The following is a 19,676-nucleotide window of genomic DNA, read 5'->3' as shown; positions in this document are numbered from 1 at the left end:
TCCATACCTGCTGTTGCACAAAGAAAGAAACTGTGCAGTCAGAGAGAATGAAATTACACTAAACTTTTCAGCTGAAACCACTATGTATTCAATTTTAGTGAATAATCATGCAGATGTCTCTGCCTTTTATGCATATCATCTGCACCTGTATCTACACATGCCTGGAATACAGTTCAGCACCTCTTAAGATGTTTCACCAAAGGTACTCCTACCTACCCAGACACACCGTTATACAGAATGCAGGTTATAAGCATAAAAGAGAACACTCGCTCAAAATTATGTAATTTGGAATTGTAAAAAGTGCTGACTATTTATTCACACTATAAAAACTCACACCATAAACTCTTATTATATAAAGTTTTAAAATAGTAACATCACAACATGGACATTGTGAAGAAAATAATTGAAAGAACAGTACAATATTTTCTAAAGAAAAATGGACAAAGGAAGTACGTTGAGGGAGAGTAGAAATAAGGATTATATCCAAATTCTATGTTCAAATGAGGTACAAGGATTTTTATTTTCTTTCCTCACTTAATTTTTAGCAATTTTTGATACCCTGGACCTGATTTTCAAAAGAAATTGATGATAATTTCTTTGGCTGAATTCACTTGCAGGATTTGGTGTTCAAAAACTTTCAAAGTCAGGGTAATTCTGACATCCAAAATTTGTTATATCTAAAATCAGCTTCCATGTCAAAGTCTTTTTGTATTCAGAATTTCCATTTATTTCACTAAGAGTTACAGGCACAAATCTGCTATGTCATTGAGCTACTGTATCTTTTGTCTCTTTTCATACAGAATTACTCCACTTTCAGAACTTGCTTAATTGTGCTGCTGCTGAAATAGAAGCCAATTCTGTTTTCTTTGAAGTTACAGAGAATTTTGCCATTGAATGGAATAGGAATAACCAGAGCCATGAGGTATAAAGCTACTAGCAATTGCTTTAAAGAAAAGGAACCAAAGGACTCCATGCTTTACACAGCAGTAAGTACTATACAGTAGAACAAAGGCAGAACTTCCCCAGAGTGTCCTATAAACAAAACTCAAAATCCTACAATACAGTTTCAGTTTGAGTTTCACTTATGAATTCTATTAAAACATTACTTAGCAACAACTGAAAACATCAGTTATCAACATTCTTCTCATACCTAACTCAAAAACATAGCATTGTGCCACCTACTAGGAAGGCAATTAACTCTATCCCAGCTGAAACCAGGACAATAATTAAAAAATATAAACTTTATTTTAGAAGAAAAATTAATAAAATTTAGATTATTATAAAACACGAGGACAAAAATCACTGTATGTATTACTTGTCTGTAGCTGGATGTAAAGGCTCCTAGGTAAGCTACAATTCCCGATGAAATAAGTATATCTCCGGTCAAATTGATGTACTGCCTTCCCAGCTCCAAAGCAGTCTCATGCCAGCGAGTTTTCTCACCCCCAAGGCCACCGATCAATTGTTCTGCTCGCTGTAGTTTTTTGCTGCATAAGTCAACCTCAGAATAAAAAAAATTGCTGATTATATTACATGATCACTTTAAAGACATTTTACAAATAATAAAAGCAATTCAAGGATTATTTTCCTGTGCAGATATTTTCTTAAGTAATTTCATCAAATAGAAAGAAAACACCTTCTCATTATAATGGAAATGTTTAAAGAACAAAAACAATCTCAGTACCAGCACAGTAAAGTCTATTCATTTACATTGTTATCTAAATAAAGGAAGACCACCAGTATAAAACATGCCATTCAAAATAGCTCTGTATGTGATATGGAAAATATTAATAGTCAAGGAAATGATCTACATGTCATAAGAGAAGCAAAAACACCTTAAAGAGATCACCGTCTCATGAAAGTAGGTACGTCCTTTTCTGCAAAAAACACATCCTTATGAATACATAATCTGCATTTCTGGTGTCAGTTTTTAACTACGCCATCTTTCCAGGCATGTTTATAATCTAACAAAAAAAATGATTTAACAGGAATTTAACCCAGCTGTTAGAATTCTTTACTATCTAGTAGAGACACATTTCGGCCATGGGATATAGGAGGAAAATGATGCCAACTCTTGCTGCTGTTACAATCCTCTCTCTCTTCTGGTAACCATAGCAGCCAATTTACACCACAGTAACAAACCACTTGTGTAGTTTATCCATCTACTTCCAAACCATATCAGGAAGCAGAAGAAACACGCAAAGAGCTGACTTCAACTACAGACAAGAATTAAGACTCCATTTCAAATTCCAATACTGTTTTGGTAAAAAAAAAGCTCAAGATGAGGTACTCCAAATCTTAAAAAAAATTCCATCTTCTAAACATTGCCTATTTCTGCACACATACCAGCTATTTAAGAGTCAGGAACATAGTTTACCAAAAACATTCTCAAAATTGCATTAGCACTGAATGCATAAACAAACTTTCAAAACTTTAAACGTACTGACTTACAAGTTAATAGATGAATCAAACTCTTAGTACAAATAATTGAAAATTTATTTCCTCACAAGAAAGCAGATATGAGTGAGAATGTAGGAGAGGGATATCAATTAGTAAATTCATAACATCTGCATTTTCTATTACTTTAAAGCATTTATTCCCCAAGTTTTGCCCATTTATAACTTCAAAACCATTACCCCTAAATAAAAAGATGATTATCTAAAAGTATGACTTGTTCAATATATTGGCAGTTAAGAGGAAAAATACCATTTGACAAAGAAGCAAATTTTAAATAACTTTTCTGGATATCAGTAGAACAATAGTTCATCTTTTGTTTGCATTATATACCTGATTTTCCAAGTCAGCCTTCTCCTGTTTCTTGGATTCCAGCGTCTGCTGGAGTACAGCCAATTTATCTTGAACCTCCCTCAGGTCTGCTTGTTTCTTTCTTAGACCATCCATAGCAATCTTTAATTTTCCTTCAGCCTGATTCAACTTTAGCTTTTTGGGTGCAACATTTTTTGTCACTCTAAATAAAGTTAAAGAATAAATTAAACATCCAAAAGATACACCCTTACTCCAGGGTTCCTATTAAAAAATGAACATAGGAAAGATGAAGGGAAACCTCAGCAACTCAGTAGCTCATGCAATATTCCATTTCATAATTTGATGATATCTGAAGACAATTGGTTTTTACTTAATCACTTGTTTTTCTGCTGATACTGACGTGATTTATGCAGTTTCTGCAATTTTTTCTGTAATAACAGGTAACAATTAAAAGCAAAAAGGGTTATGCTTCCAAACTGTGTCCCATTTGATCACAATTTAGAATCCATTATGGATTTGTGCCATTAGAAACACAAAAATAATCATATATATTAAGTAACACTCACAGACACTGTACACATGCATACAGCCAAGTACGTACACAAAATAAAAGAAAAAAATTAACAGCTTTTCACATCCAAGGATCTATTTTCCAATTTTGAGGATTTCAATCTTTTACACAGATATTTTTGTGAAGAGACTATTGGAAATAACATATAACTGAAAACATATTGTTTATCTTTCCAAAAACAACAAGCAAGAAAATACGCTAGGATGTCCCTATGCTCAACTGAAATAATATTTCACAATTATTAGCCTCATAATGAATGAATCCCCTCTCGTACTGATGTAAGTTGCAGATCTCCTTTAAAGTCTACCTTTTTAGTTAATTTTTTCTCTAACTGATACTTGTTAATAGTTATTCTCAAACTGAGAACTCAACCAAGTATGCATTTACTAATCTTTTAGTCAAGTAACAAAATATCCTCTCAAATGAAGGCATGCACTACCTACCATGACTCAACTTTCAAAATGCAAGTTGACCTTAGTCACCCAGTGCTGATTTACTGTTAAATGTGAGTGCCAGATGTTTCAAATTAGGAAATATCGTAAAAAATACACACACTTTTTCAGTGCATCAAATACAATGTGTAACAAAAAATATCCTTTGGGCTTGATATGACTACCAGACTTCCAAAGACATTTCAGTAATGCCTCTATTTTGTGCAACATGCTATAAGGAAGTTAACTTTATTCACTAACAGAACAGATTGCTGCTCCCATGCTGCCTTAGAAAAATTCAGAACTGAAAATCAGGCTCTACACCTTAACATCAGGTATCTTACATGAATGAATCTTTATGACTGCTTGTTTGCACAAGTTTCCCACTAGTAAGAAGTAATTTCACATCTCTTTTGGTGTTAAAATAAACTGACCTCTTTAATCAAATTTATTTTAACCTTTTTTTTTTATTTTTATACATACTTACGTATCATAAAATTCCATGGCTATGACCCATTTGCACAGACCCTCTGCTGCCGTGGAAGCATTTCGAATCTTGTCTGGTACAAACTCAGGATTTGTAAGATACTGTTTTCTTATGATAGCCATGTAAGCTGGGGGAATGTTATCCTTGTCATATACATGAAGAGACTGAAGAAATCTTATGTCACCCAGAAGTCTCTTAGCAGGACCCCAGAAATCCTCAATTTTTTTTCCAGAACCTGTTGGATCTGGAATCCTATCGGCTTTGATGCCTTTAAGGATGCATATAGCTTCCATTACAAGCTTGACACCAGCAGGAGGACTCTTCATGGACTTAACCACTGTAATATCCTTAAAATAATAATGAAACAAACACCCTTAGAGCTCTGAACATAGGTGGATTAATTCTTCTTTTACAATAAAAATAATAACCCTTTTTATGTCAAGATAATATTTTTCCATATACCTTTGCTATTCTCATACTTGATAATTTTAAATACACTATGATCTCAAGTTTATAGCACAAACCTGGATAGCCCGTACATATACATCTCATTTTCTTTTTGCAAATTTTTATTTCTTTTTTCTCCATTTTTTCTAGTCCTTTCTTTAAGGTACTATGCAGGTTAAGCTAACGCTGACATCTAAACAAAAATATCTGAAATCTAGTCAACAATCAGTTTAGAGGAGACAGGAAATTCCTATCTGTAATTTATTTTTAGTTGTACTTTTTCTACTCCTAATTTAGTACTGGGCATTGCACCTCTGTTAAGAGTTCCAATATTCCAGTATTATTATGCTCTACCTTTCAGTTCAGGCTCTACCACAATACTTCCAAGCTTACAGGATCACATCAGCAGTGAATTAGTAGATTTAAGATAACAAGGTAAAAGCTGCCTTCAACCCATAACTAAAGTTCTATGCTCTTCAAGTACAGAAAATAAATCAGTTAGTGTTCTGGTCAGTTATTAAACTCCAAGAGTAAGCTGAATGAGGGAAGAGGCAGCTAAAAGGAAGAAAACTATTTGGGTAAGAAGCACTGACATTATAAGAAATAGCAGGAAATTAATAAGCAAAGTTTTAACTGCATAGTTAAATATAGAATAATAATATAAAAGAATTAAACACTTCTACATGTATGTATACAACTAATTAAGCAAGAGGTTTGTAAACTAAAGATTTATGGAGAATAATCTCTCTTACTCCTCCCAAAGAATAACTCTGCATGGAAATTCAAATATTCTTTCCAGGAGCTTTTCTCAGAGAATACATACTCCAATAAATTAAAGGATTTCTAGATTCTCATGTTTTACCAATTAGTGTTAAATTTTGAGAGCTTGCCCATGGTTTCTTTGAGGTCTAAATCAATTTGGGTAGAAAGAGGTATCTTTTGAGTTCTGGGAATGCTCACTTGTGCCACAAAAACCAGACAAATGTTAAGACTGGATTTAAAAAAAAAAGACAATTTCCTTGAAACTCTGGACTACTGTTCCTCTGCAACCACAGAAGAGAAAAGGAGAGGGAAACAAGAGCAGGTAAATAAAGCCAGGAAATGTCAATGAGGCGGTCATTTCAAGAAGTTTCTGAATTATAAAACTGTGTAAGTGTAATGTAAAATCTGAAAAGGCAGACATTCCATGCTTTTGTATATCTGAATACCTCTCCAGTCTGTAAATATACATTGTTAGCCATACCTGCGCAGTGAGAGTATCAAGGGCAGCCAGAGCACTTTCTAAACAAGGCATGGCTTGTGCTAAGTCAGCATCACATTCATCTTTGATGGCTTTTGCAGCCATAGCCTGCTCATTTGCCACTGCTTCATCAGCTTTCACAACTTTTTCAGTTTTGGCTACTTCCAAAGATTCTTTTTGAATAACGACCATCATCTCATCAACCTGCTTGCTAGCTTCCCGTAACTGAGGTTGCAGAGCTTCCAGCTCAGACTGCATCAAGGCTACTTGGGATGCAGCAGAGTTCAGTTTCTCCAAGCCAACTTCATATCTTCTTTTCTTTTTCATCACCTTACTGAAAATAAATAGTACTTTATTACAAAGATATTTTATCAGTACTCGATCACTTCATTCATTGGGATCCATTCCCCAAATTTCTCATTACTCTGAATAATCAGATGCTCTGCCAATCTTGTTTGATCTGTTTAACAAAGAGTAAACATAGCAGGAATTACTTAAGCCATAGTCTTGAACTATTCTATCATACATACTCAGAGACTAGGATATAAATAAATAAGTGATCACTTACAGGTAAATAAGTGATTGTTAAGCTTCTGCCTCTTTGCTGACAGGAGCTACAAAATGAAGATGACGCAGTAGTAACAGACAAGAAAAGGAGATGGAGGAGATGTGGATACACTCATGAAGATTGTTACTTGAAGTGAGGTTGAAATAGGATTAATATAATGGGGAAAATCATTTTAGCAGAAGAATGTGAATGGCTCTGGAGACAGCCAACAATGTCAGAATCAAGACATTCCAAAGGCATTGAATCACTACGTTCAAAACTGTATTCTTTTATTCCTTGAATTTCTTACTGCAGGTAGTGTTTCACACAGCCTGTTGATCAAATTAAGCACCTGTCTTTAGTGTTATGGTAGTGTCACATCAATGAGAAGGAGAGGAAAGAAAAAGGAACTTTCCCTCACCAGCCATGAGAATAGAACAGATGTGCACATGCATACAGGTGTCCTTTCTGCATAGGCACAGCACAGCTGAACCCTACTAGCTAGCCAATGACTCCTAGCAACTTGGAAGCTGGTTTCCCAAATGTCATCTTCCCTAGATCCCCAGAGAACCACAGAGTAAGCAGGCTGCGTTAATTACTCTGGTAACATAATATATATAATCAACATATAGCAACATCACCAGGGATGTTAGAAGTGGTCTATTGCAAATATATTCTGAGACCATCGAGCCAGACCTTTTGTACAATAAGGAAGTATGTGTCCTAAGAGTACATTTTATCCATCTATCATTCTGTCAATTTAAATTAATTAAAAACAATTCACTTGTTTTGTTCAGATTAGCTATAAAAGATAGAAAATAATATTTTGGTGAACTTGAGTTCCTTTAGAAAAGGTCACATTGTAAATCCTTACGTGCGTTTCTTTTCAAGTAGACTTTTAAAAGTGGAGATCAATTCCAAGTATGAAGTAGGTGTAACATAGTTGTGTCTTTGAAGCTCTGCATGGTAGAAGTCAGATAAAACAATGGTAGATGTATGAAAGCTTTTACACATATCAATACACCCACTTCGAGTTTCTTCTGACATTTCAACGTCTTCCAAGAAGCGAGAAGCAACAGCTTCTAATGCATCTTCAGGCCATGTCTAAAACAAATGAATACTTTCTCTTATTCAGTACTTCACACTCATAAATCTCAAAACATTTTTCAAAAAAGTACCTTTACCCCATTTCATAGATAAAGTTACTTAGTGTCCTAGGCACAGAGAAGTAACTTCATGATGAAAAGATCATCAAATAGTACAATAACAGAACTGGAAAGAACCAAACTACTTAGGGATTCAGTTCAAGCCCACTGTCTCATTTCACCCAATCGAAATACTGTTACTGAAAGGAAAACTTTGCATTTTCAGTACGTCCATACGTGTGTGTAACTGTCTCTGCTCTTCCTCTTCAAAATAACCTTTGAGTACTACATTTTAAAACTTGATGAAATTTAAGTTCCTCAAATTCTTTATATGATTAAATTCTACATCTTAAAAATTCTAAGGTCTTTTGCACATAACAGTCAGATAGAATATATTTCCATCACAGAGTAGTGGGGAAAGATCTGGTGTTCTGCAACAAAAGATGTCTATTTTTGACAAGTGTTTCAGTTTCAAATGTTTTTGGCACCCTAGATTCTGGTAGTCGGGGTAATAGAAGAAAACACTACATATTTAAATCTGTAATGTCTACAGTGCCATGTTCATTCAGTTCTACTCTTATACCACAATCATACAGTTAGTTTCTTGATGATTTTGCATTCAGCCTATACTGGCCTTTATTACAGTCAGAACAGTTCTAATGGCATAAATAATTTTAAACATGACACTAAGAAAATTCAAGGTATTTTTCATTTCTAACTTGACCAAAGAGAATTACTTGCTACAAAAAGGGTTGAAGTCATGTTTCTATTGCATTTCTGTTAGAATAACAAGGCCAGCAAAAGTTTTGGGTTTACCTGAAACCAGTCTAGCGTGCAGCAGTTGACAAGAGCTGGAAATTTACGAAGACGATTACGGAAAGCATCTCCAATGGGACTCATTGCCAGTACTATATGAAGCTGATTTCGACAGCGATCAACAAACATGTTAAAAAGAGCTATAGGACTGCCATCTGTCTGTTTGGTCTTGTCCCGTTGGCGATCTACTTGACGCATTTGTTCACAAATTTCTTGTTTTTCATCTACTGCAAAGAGGTTTGGCACTTCACCTGCATTTAATAAGTTGTTAATGTCTTCTAAGAATGATTCCTTTTTTATCTGTGTATCTGTGAACAAGAAAACTCCCTGCATTTCCCCTTCAGTAGATTTTCTTAGTATGACTTTTAAGTCTTTATGCCACTCATTGATACCATAACTTTTAGTTATTTCAACCTGAAAAAGGTTGTATTCAGCCATGTGGGCTGCTAATCGAGTAAGAGATTGTCGACCACTACCTCCAACACCAACAAGGAGGGCATGGCTGCGAGGCTGTTTCAGAATACGGGAAATTCTACAAATATGTTCTATAGCAAATCGGAACAAGACAAGCTGCATTGGCTTTTTGCTCACATTATTAAACTCTTCAAGGTGACTCTCTACAACTATTCTCAATTGATCCACATCACTAATCTCCCTGTATTTAGTGTCCTCTCTCTTAGGGTCATGAAAATCACAAAACATTAAGCTACGTAAGTCATCTTCTTCCACTCTGCCGTCATTGTTGAAGTCCAGATTCTGGAAAAGTTCATGGAAGTCTTCATGTAAGTCATTTTTCACTACTTCTTGGATAAAACCAACAAGCCAAGCCCGGTCAGGATTATCCACCAAGCGATCATAATACACTCTAAGAACCTGTATAATAAAAATGTAATTCTTTTAATAGTTGCTTCTGCTCTTGAATGTATACTTCTTTTAAGCAAGATAAAACAAATGCAATTCTGAAAAAGGCCTCAAAATATAAACTATCTTAAACTCACTGCATAGAAAAAAACCAAAATACATATTTAGAATTAATTTGAACGGTTGAGCCCAGTAATATTACTTCTGAAATAAACTGAAAATTCATATAGAAATACATATACACACATATATACATATATATATTTATAAACATTATTACATAAGTGCATAAAAGGCTGCTGCAAAGAGGAAGGGAACATGTTGGTCTTTCCACTACAGCTAGATAGGACAAATTATGGGTTTCTATTTCAAGAAAGATGACTGCAGCTGGATATTAGAAAATGTTTTAAATGAAAAAGATAGTGAACATGAATAGATTGCCTGGAAGTCTGAACATCCTTCATCTTCAGAGAATTGTAAGAAATTTTTAGAAAAAAACACTTCAAAAGTTACCATTCCTTTCTTTATGTGGTCCTGCTTTGGGGAATGACGATGGACTAGATGATCATGAAAGATCCCTTCCATGGTCACTTTATGCTGATTTGATTCTATGAGCTAAAGCTAAATATTTAAAAAGCAACAACTATCAATGACCTTGCTTTCTTTTAAACCAGGAAAAAACAAAGAGGAGATATCACCTATATGGGGCTTTTTCCTCTTGTTTTTAAAAGGGATGTTTCACTCGAGCTCCTTCAGTGTGTCTATCCTATTATGACTGAAAGACAGGAAGCATTTGCTGAAGTCAGTAAGCTCAAGAATTTCTTCTAAAGGCAGTCCAGAAGTAAAGAAAAAAAAAGTAGGGACTAAATATTAAATCACTCAGAATTTCCAGTGACCCAGGACTACTTGCTGTTCTTCTCACTGTTGATTGGGGTTTTTTGGGGGTATCAAGTGAAGGTATCAACAATCAACTTGTCTACTAAGATATGATTCATACTTTGAAAAAAGTCTAATTTCCTCTGCCCACACAGTATACAAAATCCTTTCTCCTGAGTGTGATACCAATTCACAGCTATTAGCCAATAGGACATGGCATTAGAAAAAGATTAATACACAAATCCACATCTTTTTCTTATTTATAATAAATACCATTTCTTGGTATTGAGTGATTTACCTCATGAACCCAGAGACGTTTTATCATTCCTGCAGACTCTGTTGTTTCAGGCCTTGACAGGCAAACACCTTGAATTACACGTGAAAAGTCACGGAGATTGAACAAATAGTGAGATTTGGCTGGGGTAGGAAGCAGATTCCTCATAGCTTCTTTATACATACGCATGGTTCCATTAATAATTTGTGGAGTAAGTTCTACATATTGTGATGGAAAGCTATAACTGACAAGTTATAAAAGGTGGTAAGAACAGAAGGATTCTCATTATTCCATCATACTAGCATGTGAATTAATAAATAATATTGTATAGGCACACTGATTTACTTGTAAGTTCATACCAATTTTTAAGTTCTATGATTATACTTCCTCACAGGCAGTTTTACAAATCTTAGTTCTCTTGCTGGATTAACAGATTAACTATGCAAATCAAATCTAGTAACTGTGGAACATGCTGACAAATTTGGCTATGCTAGATAGCTAATTATACCCTTTTCCCCCTCATTTTTATGACTAACAGCATCAACAGGGAAGTCAGTTCAAATAGCCCTTGCTGTCTTCTGGGACCTCTCTCCCTCAAAGGGTCAGAAGCTGTCAAATAACAAACTTGGTCTGGAAACAGGATATGAGCATCTTTTGGGGCTTAGCTGTCAGAATAGATAGACAATGAAAGTTGAAGTCTATTCCTAATAATGGAATTAAAAATTATGCAGTAATGAAAGGCCAAAGAAAGACTAAGCTTTCTCAAACCACAAAAAATTTAAGAGCAGTTTCCAGTTCTACTCTTTGAATAATAACTACCCAAATTCTATTCTTATTTATTATACATCACAAAATACTGTATGACGGAAATATCTCAACTAACTGAATTAACCTCAGCTAATCTAAACAACTGTTAGAGACTTCACAACAAGAACTTTACCATTGGAGTATTTTAAGATGAGCCCTACTTCTGTGGAGTAATGAATAACTCAAAAGGCACAGGATACAAAAGATTATGATTCTTTTCAGGAGCAGTGTCCTACAAACATACATTGGAGACTTCCTAGTACCATAATTTAAACACTGACCTTGATTTTTCACAATACATAGAGATCACTTACCATACCGTTAGATGCCAGTCTAAGATTCTAGAAAAAATTGTGTACATGGATTCATCATCAAACTCATTAATAGTAACTGTATTGAAGTGTCGCAAGAATCGTGGTGTTACTGGGTTTCGACCACCACCTAAATGTTAGAAAGCATTAATACTATAACTAATAGCAAAATTTAAAATAAAACAGTAAAAGCCTAGCAATTTTTTTCTAATATTCATCTTTGATTCAGCTAGCAGACTCACATAGAAAAGTACCACACCTTGTCATAAACCTAACGAAAGCAACATGCAGTTCAGTGTCAATCTGTTCTCCTGTAAACAATAGTGTGTAAAATACAGATTGAATAGCCAAGTGTAGATAGATAGATTTGACACTGTTTTAACTAGGCTTCTGTTATAAAAGAAAACTTTTATTATAAACTCCAAACCCATGTTCTTGATTTTCAAAGCATCCCAATGAAAGAAGCCTCTACAAGTAACGCTGTATACTTTATTCAATTTAAATTTTATCTGAGTTCTAGAGTTAGTAGTTTTTATGACTGGATTGTGATTTAGACAATGAAGCTATATATGGAAATAAGAGGATGTAAACCAGAAATTTATTGGATACTTGCTCCTTCTGTTTGGAATTCAGGGTTAAGCTGCTGCACAGTGCATTCAACATTCCTAAAGCAGCAAATCAGAAAAAAGTAGCTAAAAATGGGCAATCTACCATCCCTAACATCAGGAACATAGCTAAGGGCAACCAAATTAGCATACGTGACTTTGTAGCTCAGGCATGACCCTGCACTAATGAAACTAAAAGACTCCTGGCCTGGAACTGTCTCACATTCAGCCACCTGAGACTGCAAGCAGAATTAGTGATTGTCTATATTTAGCTGTGTATGCATTACTAGTATCTGCTGACAAATCTCAGTATTTTATGCTAAATAAAGCAGTTATTCATCCTACTTCCTACTACCCCAATGAAGGTCATCTCTCAGACACAGTAGTTTACAATGCTTCTTGAAGTTTACGTGTGCATTGATGGCAAAATTACACAAGCCATTAGGATATAAATATGAATTTTACCCAAAAGATAATCCTTTCCTAATATAAATTTTAAACCTAGATTTAACAAAATACCTTTAAATGTTCTTTAAATAGCTTTATATTTGCTTCAATAGCACTATATACATGTATGGATTTCAGATTTTCATTTCTTATTAGAAGAAAGAAAAATAAACACAGGCTGGAAAGGAGAATATAATTTTATGAGTTCTGGAAGTAGTTCCCTGTACAAGGATACTAAAATAAATTCTTCAGCCTGAAGCTGAATTGTGATATTTGACACAAATAATTAGGACCATAACTTGTACATTTGATCAGTCCATTTTTCACCATTCAACCAGAAGAGCGCTGGAACAAAATTAGCTGTAAACTTCTCCTGGGAAAGGAAAATTTGACCCAATTTCAGAGCAGTTGAAAGTCACTTCTACACTATCACCCTGGAACAGGAGTGTAGCATGAAGAGATGCTTTACAGAAAAAGCACCTCCAAGATTTGGGTATTTCTGATGTAAAAAAACCGAACAAACAAACAAAAACACCAAAAAAACCTACCCAAACAAAAAAAAAACCACACACACAAAAAAAAAAAAAAAAGGACCTGTGCAATTAAGTTATGCCAGAACATAGTACAAGACATGACTTCACTTAAGCTTTAGGAAAAATGAAGATGTAAAATTTTAAAATTCTTTCACGTTTTCCTTCTGCTCAGTTATTCCACAGACTGGTACTTAGATCAAGTGCTTTGAACTGTGGATGAACACTGTCTCTAATTTAAAATGATTCCAAGATGCAGTTTTGCTTCTTTAGGAAACCAGATAGGTGAAGCAGTAGTGGACCCCTATCCCATGGGCATTCATCACTGTCCCAAACACAAAAGTTGTATCAGCAAAGAACTGGTGTGTTTGTGTGTGTAAACAACTCTACAACTCTACAAAAGAAAGGATGAAAGTCCAGGGCAACTGAAGCAGAAAAGGGAAGGAAAGTACCAATCATATCCTGATTAAACACTGTAAATGTGCCCAGCTATGACAAACTTTTTAGGTGGTATGTTACAGCCAGGGCTGTGAAGAATTCTGTGAAAAGAAATTGTTACATGATTCCTGCTGTAGTGAAGGAAATAGATCATATAGATTCCTTAAAAGCAAACACAACAGCATCAAAGAAACATTAATTCCTCATGTTAACTGATAAAATATGCCAGACTCAATTTTTTAAACTAAATAGCTCATGTAGTCAATGTGTATGCAGGCTATCAGAAATACAATGATGTCTTTGCATCATATGCCTTTTTTTTTTTTTTTTTTGGCCAAATAAAGTCAGGTTTATCTGCCTAAGAACATCACTTAGTGCTATTTAGAAAAGTTTTGAAGAAAAATAAAATTGTAGGCCAATGGAGGGTGTCATTAGACTAAAGGGATTTCATAAATACTTTGTAGATACATTCTGGTCTTCCTGAAAAGCAATATTTCTTCCTGGCAGGCTTGTGTAGTCTCTCTGCTGCTCCTCAACCACTCTACTATGACTGCTGTTCATGTTTCCTGCAAGGAAAGGCTTCCCTGAGTCCTATCCCTAAAAGACCCAAACTGTAAAACTATGCATCAATAAGCATTCAGCCTTTGGAAATCAAACAGGAAAAAGAATGTAAGACACATCTCTTACCTGGTGGTCCCATTGCACACACAATCTGAACATCTATAAGTTTAATCATTGAGCAGTCTTTAAGGTCATACCAATTCCAGTGATCTAACCACTGCCGTAGTAATTCAACAGGTGGTTGAGCACCATAGACCTCTCGTGCTGGCATATTAACATCATCTACAAATACAACCTGAAAAGAAAAACATAAAGGATTTTCCATTTATTTCTTTTACTGAATATATGCCATTGTTTTACTTGATTCTGGAAACACTGCACATCAATTCACTCCCATTAAAATTGATGGGAGTGATACACGATAAATACGTGTTTTTGAAAAGCAGCCCTAAGCTCTTAATGGAGTTGCTGCTGAGTTAAATAAAAATAAAAAACTGTGTCACTCTAAAGCCACTACAAAACATACCTACAGAGGGGAGAAAAACTGTACTTCTCTTCTTATTTCTGACTGTGTTTAACGAAAGATGGTAAACTAATAGTTGCTCTTTAAACCTTACTGTGCTTCTTACATGGCTTTTCTTGGAAAAAAAGATGGAGTCAAGAAGATCCACAAAAATCTCAAACTTTAGTGAGACTATGGTTCTGGTTTTAAATCTATTAAACATTACAACTTTCTTGGCACTGCTGTTCCTAAAGTATAGGCCACTGCTGATTGGGAAACATCTTCATGCAACTAACTTAATGCAACTGATGCAAGTTCTAGAAACACATTTATGCATTTTATCCCCCTCTCTTCTCATTCTCTAACTGATACAGAGTAGAAATTTGTTCAAAAGAAAAACAGATTAAATCATGGGCCTTGTATCTTTTTTAGCACTGAAGTTTGGGCAACATACTGAAATGGTTTGAAGTGTTCTTGACTAATTCAGATCAAGACAAAATTTATCCCTTCAAAATATCTTTACATTTTTAAGACTGGGCTAAAATACATCTTAAAAGAATATCTTGGAGGGGGAGGCAGAGGAAGACCGTAACTTTTAAATACTAATTCCTTAAGGAACTTCCAACATTAACACATTTTGCTCTTGACAATAAGCATTTATTAAATAATAGCTAGGAAATACTGAAAATGAGAAAAAAACAAGGCTGCAAATACAAAAAGTCTATAGGCATCCTAAAAATGCCAGTATTAAATAATACACATCTATCACTGCATTTTAAACATAATTTTTAAACTTTCCTTAAAAGCTAAATTTTTCCTTAATCTGGGTTGAAAAAAAGAAGATAATGGAAACTCCTTAGATTTCAATTTTCAGTCTCATTGCAACTCTTCTAGACAGAGGAGAAAAGGATTTTCCCACTGCAGAAAAAAAGGGGGGGGGGGGGGGGGTGTCTACTCTAATATCCTTCTTGAGCTTCTGAGTATTCAGAGTTCCATTGATCTTGAAGGGTTTAGCAGGCATCGGTGATAACAACATAAAAGATTCAAATCTCCTTTAACACTTCCAAAATCATTGAACTATCCAGGTTGGAAGGAACCTTGGAGTTCATCTAGTCCAACGTCATGCTCAACGTTGAGTTCTCAACAATGATTTCATACCAGCAACAAGCTTACCCATACAGAACTCTTATCTCATGGATAATATCACAAAAAGATGGAGGGGAAAGTATGACAATGCTGTTCACAGTTATTCATATCATATATCATATTTTCTTCTGTTGATTAAAACAGGATGCATATTACTGGGAGAAGGGAGAAAGAAGAGAAACACGAGGCACTAAATTAGAAGAATTAGAACTCTGACAGGTTATTTCAAATTGAGCATCCTTTCCTGATATCACCTATGATCAGTTGAGAAAATAATGCATTTACACATTTGTTTGTATTTAAACACTTATTTACATACAGAAATATATCAGTTACCATTCTTTTCCCAAGAGGAGGTCCAAAAATTCCTTTTCTCCTCTTATCCAGCTTGGACATTATAATATTCTGAGTCTGAGCTGCTGTAGTTTGTGCTGAAAAGTTAATGAGCAGTGGCTTGTAGACTTCTTTATTCAAATTATTTAAAAGAAAATTCTAGAAGGATTGTGAAGAGGAGGAAGTTAAACTATATACATAGATAAACAAATTTTATAGCACTTTAGCAAACAGCAATCAGACATTTTCGTACTATTTTTATTTCACTTAAAATGATAAAGTAGTAATTCATCTCTAAGAGAATTCTAATCATCATGTTTCATCAGATAAACCAATATTTTTGAATAATTCAAAACATAATAAACTTAATTTGTCAGAGAAAAATTTCTACCCTCCATATAGACATTTCCACATTTTCTCAAAAAAGAAACCCAAAAACCTACCTAGTGTATTATATAAATTCAGTATGTTAATATTTTTCACACACAATACTTCATAGTACTAATTAGAGTTGATACATACTGCCTGTACTAATCCACACTCAAATTTGCAAAAGTACCCACAGGTCCAAATATTTATGCCTAGTTTTGAAGAGTTTCCAGGAATATTTCCTTCAAAGGGCATAGCAAGAATATCTAAAGATAAGCTTTACCATCAAGATTGGTAATATTTTATAATGCTAACTACTTTCCAAAGTCCCTTACATTAGTTGCAATTTAACCTCTGGGGGAAATCTAGATGAAAGACAGTATTTCAAGTAAGAGTGAATGGGATTCATTTCTTACCCACATGGAAGTAAAACCACAGGGGGAACATACCCTTCCATCCTTCCAGCAGTTGCTACAGAGCATTATTGCATATAAAGTAATGTCTCTAATGACTAGTCTAATCTCTGTCAACAGCTATTGAGACCATTCATACCATATAGTTTTTTCAGCAGTAAGAATGTTTAATCTCTATCCTTGAAGGAAAAATCTGAGCTGCTGCACAAAAATACAACGACAACAATTTACGGAAACCAGAGCAATGTGACTTCAAGGGCCATATTTCTTTTGTTCTTTTAATCAGTTCTGAACTCCCAAGAAATATCACATTCTTAACTGTCAGCCCAAAAATTAACTAGGCAGTAGAAACTAGTCATATTATTCATTATAAACAAATGTTTTACTCATGCTTTATTATATTTCTGACATCAATATTCCAGGAATGGTCTTTTATGAACATATCTCCTTCCAGTCTTAACACTTATTTTCTTCAAAATTATTTCAGAAGAGTAACTTAAAAACAAAACAAAATTAAATAATCCTGAGTAACTTCACAGTTAATTTTAAGGAAGTTTAAAGGAAGGAAAGATAACAGATTCAAGACCATGAAGCCAAATTTATTTCATCTGCTTACATAACTTTCAAGTTTTGCTCCCTCTGCAAAACAATTGAATGTACACAGGCTTCATGCTGATTGCACCGAACAATCAACAGAAGCAAAATCCTCTACAAAAAGACATACTGGAGAAAAAAAGAACAAAAAAAAATCAATTTTGTGCTGCTCAGAGGAATGGGTTCTTCCTCCTCTCTTATGATTTACTTAGAGAATCTCATTAGCTACAAATGCAATAATGGCTTTGCCATACCTCCACTCACATATCCCCTTTTTACCTCAAAAGTATACTTTCCCATGAATCTAGATGGAACCCAGGGAAAAAGTGCTGAATACAGTTCCATTGCCTGTCAGACTTTAATGGTCTCCTAGAAAGATTGATGGTATCAGGATGTAACTCATAGCATCTGTCAGATCTGTCTGAAGAATTAAAATTTACCTAAAATTTTTAATCTAGATCATTAGAATAATTTTCTATATTACCCATATTGCTATTTTAAAAACCACATGAAAAATTAAAATGAACAGAGCATCACTTGGTGACTGAAGATGAAAAAATAATCTATCCCAAAATAATGACGACTCAATTATTTCAAAAATATATTAAAATCTGCTTTCAATTATACAGTCTGACTTATCCCTGTAGACAAAAAAAGGTAATATTGTAGACATGGAAAAAATAAAATTAAAAAAACCTATCTTGATTTCTTATTCTAATACCTGAAATTACAATGCTTTTTACAAGATTGTTATTCCCTTTGATTAGAATTTCACAAGCTCTGAGAAAGAGATTGCATTTGGCTGTACTAAGTAACTACTTACATTAAATGTTTTTATTACTTACTACCATGTGTTTTGATTATACTTAGTCCTGAGTGTGCCTAATAATATCTTGCCTCTTTCAATATAAAACTGCACACTGGTAACTTAAAAAACAGCTGTCAATGATTTTTTTTTCTCTTCAGTGCTCAGTGCCTATCTTATTTATTAAACAGAATTCAAATAATATTCAAAGACAAAATTAATAATTTTCTTACAAGCTTTTCTATGGTACACACCAGTACAAAGATATGGAAAGGTAATGGGCAAAATATTATCCAGGCAGATATCTAACTTCAAATAAGAACAACCTGGTTTTTTAAGAACAGCACTTCTGCTAATCAGAACCTATGGATTCAGATCAGCCCTCCAGAAAACAAGGAACACAATAATTGCCTGTGAAAAGTTGGACTTAGCTGACTTGTCTGCTGTTACAGAGGGCTTCCATCACTGACAGGGACAGAATCCATCCCCCAAAGCTGCTGTTTTCCTGAATTTACTGCAAGTTTTTGAAGCTCTGCAAGTGAAGCAGAGGTTCTACATAAAACAGCCTTTCTTCTTTTTAAAAAAAAAAGTAAAAAGACTAACACCCATAACAGTAAGACTGGAAACCGGGGCGGGGTGGGGGGAGTAGTGTATGGTCATGCAATTCAAGAGTTTATCATAATGAACGCACAAGAGATGTGAGATTATTGTATAAGGTAGAATTTATTAGCTTCTGAACTCTCTATTTCACTACCTTAATAGTCTTTTTAATGTATTGCATGTGTCATATATAGAAATATGCAATATAATATTAGTCTATGTAAGATGGCTGATATGAGATACTAATGTATAACATAACTTCTTTAAATATTGAACAATTGTTGACATTACTACTTCCTAGAAAATTAGACTCACGTTCAAACAATTAACTGTTTATATACTGAAAAAACCTGTCCTTTTTTTTCCCCTTTCTACAGGAAGATCATATCAAGCTTAAAAATCCTGAAACTAGATCAAGTATTAGTATTTTGCCGAGAAGATTTTGTTTCAGAAATAACAGAAACTGTGTACTGCTAGAAGCTAAAGTCAAATTAGATTGTCATTATTATTTGTGTTTGTTTTTCATTTTCTCTCAAAGACAAGGATAAGACAGGTAAAGAATATTTGGCATTCTATAAAACAGGACACACAATTGTTTTGACTTAAAATTTTTTTTCTTGAAATGGGCAGCTGCTTTTCATTGTAATGACCAGATATAGCTAACTGGTTATCTGAAGAAAACTGCCTGGGAAGACCTTGACTAGCCAATTCCCCTTCCTACTATAGTCTTTTTCTATAAAGAATTCTTTTGTAA

At 34.3% G+C, this 19,676-nt stretch overlaps 1 protein-coding gene across 1 annotated transcript in view; it reads right to left on the bottom strand.

The window, feature by feature from the left end:
• DNAH7 (dynein axonemal heavy chain 7) overlaps window positions 1-19,676 on the bottom strand; it is a 115,714-nt gene that overhangs the window by 37,907 nt on the left and 58,131 nt on the right. Inside the window, exons 36-45 of the mRNA XM_069781866.1 lie at window positions 16,145-16,300; window positions 14,287-14,455; window positions 11,583-11,709; window positions 10,486-10,705; window positions 8,451-9,323; window positions 7,364-7,593; window positions 5,946-6,276; window positions 4,256-4,602; window positions 2,788-2,968; window positions 1,316-1,501 (exon numbers count right to left, since the gene is read on the bottom strand). Of these exons, the coding sequence (XP_069637967.1) occupies window positions 1,316-1,501; window positions 2,788-2,968; window positions 4,256-4,602; window positions 5,946-6,276; window positions 7,364-7,593; window positions 8,451-9,323; window positions 10,486-10,705; window positions 11,583-11,709; window positions 14,287-14,455; window positions 16,145-16,300 (2,820 nt within the window). The remainder of the gene's footprint in view (window positions 1-1,315; window positions 1,502-2,787; window positions 2,969-4,255; window positions 4,603-5,945; window positions 6,277-7,363; window positions 7,594-8,450; window positions 9,324-10,485; window positions 10,706-11,582; window positions 11,710-14,286; window positions 14,456-16,144; window positions 16,301-19,676) is intronic.

Source organism: Haliaeetus albicilla, chromosome 4 (assembly GCF_947461875.1).
Source record: "Haliaeetus albicilla chromosome 4, bHalAlb1.1, whole genome shotgun sequence".
NCBI classification, from domain to species: Eukaryota; Metazoa; Chordata; class Aves; order Accipitriformes; family Accipitridae; genus Haliaeetus; species Haliaeetus albicilla.
Note: the sequence above shows the minus strand (reverse complement) of the source record. Positions and strands in the feature narration are given on the sequence as shown.